We start from the raw sequence: 4533 nt of genomic DNA, 5'->3' as shown, positions 1-4533 counted from the left end.
TTGTGTAGATTGGATAAAAGTATCGTGTCCCAGTTTAATAAATGAAAGAAGCTTACAGTGAGCAGTCTATGAATAAGCGTTGAATGAGAAGTCCTTAAATCACTTGCACGGGTCGATATTATTGATCGAACACCGGCCTCGCGATGTAGATGCCCGTGAGCCGTGTCCACGCGGCGCCGGCTTGCGCGATGCGTGGTGAGCCTGAGTCGCCGATGATGCTGTATCCCGAGCTGCCTGAGTCGAGTCGCACTGTTGAGTCCTCTATTTGTCCACACTGAGTCTAGTCTTCGGTGAGAAAAGTCCACGAGAGCACACTAATGGCCTTAGCACTGCACGACGCGTGTACTTCGTACCGTAGCCATTAGCCAAAAGGCGCCGGAAACGAACGTGAAGACGCGCGGTCGCCTCGCGTCGCGATCGGGCATGCGCGCGCAGCGCCCCTGTGGCGCTGCACGATCTGACCCGGCTGATGCTGCCATCACGCCGGTGACGAACAGACCGAGATTCATAATTGAATCCGGAACACTTACCATCAATGAAATATGGTCCAATGATGTGGTCTCCAAGAATACCCACCCAAACGCTCACTGACCACCTGACCTGTGTATGCGCTTGCTGCATCCAGTGAGGATTCTCGGTGGCCCAGTAATGCGAATTATGGCGGTTGACGATACCATTATTATGGAAAGTACATTCGTCCGAAAACAGAATGTACTTAGCAAAATAAAAGTTTTCCTCACTCACATCAAGGAGCCACCGACAAAATCTTAATCTGCGAGGTGCATCATCTGCAAACAACTCTTGAGTCAGGGTTACCTTGTAGGGATGGAAGTGAGCCGATTTCAAAGCCCTGCACACTGTTGCCTGGCAGACTCCTTGATTTCGCGCAATGGATCTTGTACTAAAGTGTGGATCATTAGTAACCATTTCCAATATTGGTGCGGTATTTACGATTGTGGTCCTGTACGAAATATGAACACGAGATGAGAGTAAGACACGATATGAACTATTTCCTGGGCCGAAGCTATAGAAACCGTTGAAAAGACAGCGACGAAACAGCGACGGAAAAACAAAAACCAACAGAATCCGAGCATGAAGTTTTTTTTCCGTCGCTGTTTCGTCGCTGTCTTTTTCAACTGTTTCTATAGTTTCGGCCCAGGAAATCGATCATATCGTGTCTCACTGTCATCTTGTGTGCTTCGTAATACATGATAGACGTGCGGTCAACATGGCTTACAATTTTACGAATAATGAGATGTGCGATATGATATTTCTGTACGCTGCGTGCGGCCGACGATCGCGGGAAACTGCGAGAGAGTATGCTCGCAGATATCCAGAACGAAGACAGCCACATCGTATGACTTTTATGAGGCTGGAGTCGCGGCTACAAGAATATGGACAATTCAGACCTATTAAGCCTGCAGGTACATATTTATTTATAAAATCTTTCTGATAATATAATTTTAAATATTTTGTCACTTTACCGTTATTTTCATATTTCGTACAGGACCACAATCGCGCGTAAATACCGCACCAATATTGGAAATGGTTACTAATGATCCACACATTAGTACAAGATCCATTGCGCGAAATCAAGGAGTCTGCCAGGCAACAGTGTGCAGGGCTTTGAAATCGGCTCACTTCCATCCCTACAAGGTAACCCTGACTCAAGAGCTGTTTGCAGATGATGCACCTCGCAGATTAAGATTTTGTCGGTGGCTCCTTGATGTGAGTGAGGAAAACTTTTATTTTGCTAAGTACATTCTGTTTTCGGACGAATGTACTTTCCATAATAATGGTATCGTCAACCGCCATAATTCGCATTACTGGGCCACCGAGAATCCTCACTGGATGCAGCAAGCGCATACACAGGTCAGGTGGTCAGTGAGCGTTTGGGCGGGTATTCTTGGAGACGACATCATTGGACCATATTTCATTGATGGTAAGGTCAATGGCAACGAATACCGAAGACTTCTCAACAATGAACTTGTTGAATTGTTGGATGATGTACCGCTGAAATTACGTATTAATATGTGGTTTCAGCAGGATGGCTATCCTGCACACACTGCCAAGTTAACAAGAGAATTGTTAAATAACAAATTCGGTAGTCGTTAGATTGGTCTTCATGGTCCCCGCGAATGGCCGCCGCGTTCACCAGACCTCACACCGTTAGATTTTTTTTCTGTGGGGTCATCTGAAGCAACAGGTTTAAGCAACGCGACCTGTCAGCGTTGAAGATCTGAAGGATCGAATTGTGCGAGCTTGCCAGACAATAAGTCCACAGATCTTACGCAGGGTGCGTCGCTCACTTTTGGAAAGGGCTACATTTTGTGAGAGGATGGAGGGGGGCCATTTCGAGCACCTTCTAAAGTAAAAATAAGATGCATTAATAACATGCTGGGCACGGTCTCACGTTGATGTATTTTTTCATCTGCGTGTGCTCTTACCCAATATGATTTTAATACATCTGATTGAGCTTTACTGCAAAATAGGTCTATAAATGTGGTATAATATGGCTACAGGTGTACCGTGAGGTACTGAGACGATTCACGAAGGATGATTGATCTTGAGTTAAGAAATATTTCCTAAAAGAAAAGGAATTGCAGTAGGTTTACTCTCGTCTGGTTCAATCCGTTCATAAAAGAACGAGCGTTTCTATCGAGCATGTCGCGTATACTTCAATATTAAATTAAACGAAAGAAAGAAATGAGTAAAGAAATGCATGAATGGATCTTCTCAGTTGCCTCGTCCCTGTGAACCTGGCCGCGATGCGGGAGGGAGGAAAGATGCTTACGGTACGACGGGGCAGATCGCCCTTGAAGCGATTCCTTCGGTGCCCACTCGGTAAACTCGGTGCCGTTCCGGTTTCTATCGTCGGATCACGGCTCAATGTGTTGCACGTTACGGCGGTGAACCACACGACCTTCTCGTAATTGCAGCGAACTGCGCACGTGATGGTTGTCACCGTAACTACTCTCAGAAGAATAACAGGAATGTACGTGTATACAGTGAATAGAATACCTTCTGGAAATCCAAAGATCAAATTGGTGGCTAGAAATCGTACTCAGAGCCTACCAATCGAAATCTTTCTCTTTGATCTTTGGACGAACAACATGCCTCGTCCAGAAGGTCCGAAATTACCTGTTGCCAGGAATGGCAGAGTATGACGCAATGCTAGTAACCGCAACCTCACTTCGGGACGCCTCAGCGCGAATGTACCCAGTCTCCCTTTCAGGATGCTCGACCGACGTCCGATCCTCCGATCGGCACTGATTGTCGAAAGCCATCCTCCTAAGTTCCGATTCGCCGTCACAATTACCAAAACGGTATGAGCAGGAGATATCGTGGCGGTCCGATCCAGCAGCAAAAACAAAAGCACTCGTAGGAACACGACTTCGCAACACGACAACAGTCACACGACTTTCTGCGCGCAGTGCGCCTCGACTCGACTCGTGTGAAAAGGAAGAACTAGATTAGCGAATCGCGTGGCACCACTCGCTCTCCGCAGCGCCCTCACCGCTCGCGGCCATGACCGCATGAAAGAGCAAAAAGGGCGCGAAACTCGAAATACGAAAGGAGCTCCTCTCCTTTTATACAACAGGCGAAGGTCCACTTTAAAAAACCTAACGCGCCATTTAGTGGTACCTCAAGGGTGGTGTGGAAGTCCACTGTTGTAATATTACTTCTTCAGTTATTAATTTTATTTTCTTTAAGTACAGCAACAGATTTTTTAACAACTAAATTTTAACTCGGTCCTTTTAAGATATAAATCAATTACAAGTGTAACCGCCTCTTTTTTACGATCTGGCACAGATGGAAGTAGCCAATTGAAATATCAAAATATTTCTTGCATAATGACGCAACTTTTATAAGAATAATTGTAGACTTTATATTTTTGTATGTATAATTTCTAACGCTGTAGATCCAACTCTTCTTCTACGCGTTGAAATGTAAATGCTTTCACGTAAGCGTGAAAAGAATATGTCATCAAATAAAGAATTTTAATAAAATATTATTGAAAAAGATACGCAAATATCGAAATTTATTTGTTTTTACGCGATAGATACACAATGATAATTAAGAAATTACGTTACTATACATATCCATGTAAAAACTAAAACGCCTAAGAAAGTTGGATATACATATTATTTATCGGAAACGTATGTATGCATAGCATGCAACAGATTATTTGATTCTGTTTTTAACGTGCCTGTACAGCAGATCGATCTATGCAGCTGACATCTATGAACTACTCGGTTAACTACAGTTGCGGTCGGTAACCCATGTCCTATGGTAAAAAGTTGTCACAACTGCCAAGATTTACCCTGGGGTGCTTTCGCGACGTAGAGTAAAATGATCCGGATCAAAATGATCCGTGGGCAGTGATTGGTCAGATCATATTCCGTGCTTTGATTGGTTCTTTGTTCAGTGCCGTGTCAAGTAATACTATGTCAATGATATTAGCTATGTTTTTGTTCAGTTATACTCAGCTGATATAGGGTAAGGATCTTTCTAAATGTTTCATTTTTAAAA

General features: G+C 44.1%; 1 protein-coding gene across 1 annotated transcript; it reads left to right on the top strand.

Annotated features, from left to right (window-relative positions):
- Positions 1-474: 474 nt before the first annotated feature.
- LOC105570778 lies at positions 475-3626 on the top strand. The gene is made up of 2 exons (XM_012028224.1): positions 475-2522; positions 3602-3626. The coding sequence occupies exon 1, from the start codon at positions 1546-1548 to the stop codon at positions 2113-2115; it is 570 nt and encodes a 189-aa protein (XP_011883614.1). The 5' UTR covers positions 475-1545; the 3' UTR covers positions 2116-2522; positions 3602-3626.
- The last annotated feature ends 907 nt before the right edge of the window (positions 3627-4533 follow it).

This window comes from Vollenhovia emeryi, unplaced genomic scaffold (assembly GCF_000949405.1).
Source record: "Vollenhovia emeryi isolate VEMERY1.0 unplaced genomic scaffold, V.emery_V1.0 DF941848.1, whole genome shotgun sequence".
Classification (NCBI taxonomy): Eukaryota; Metazoa; Arthropoda; class Insecta; order Hymenoptera; family Formicidae; genus Vollenhovia; species Vollenhovia emeryi.
The sequence above is the reverse complement of the archived record's forward strand: the minus strand, read 5'-3'. Positions and strand labels throughout refer to the sequence as shown.

Coding starts and splice junctions, on each gene's coding strand:
- LOC105570778 (XM_012028224.1), top strand. CDS start 1,546: ATGGTTACTAATGATCCACACATTAGTACAAGATCCATTGCGCGAAAT.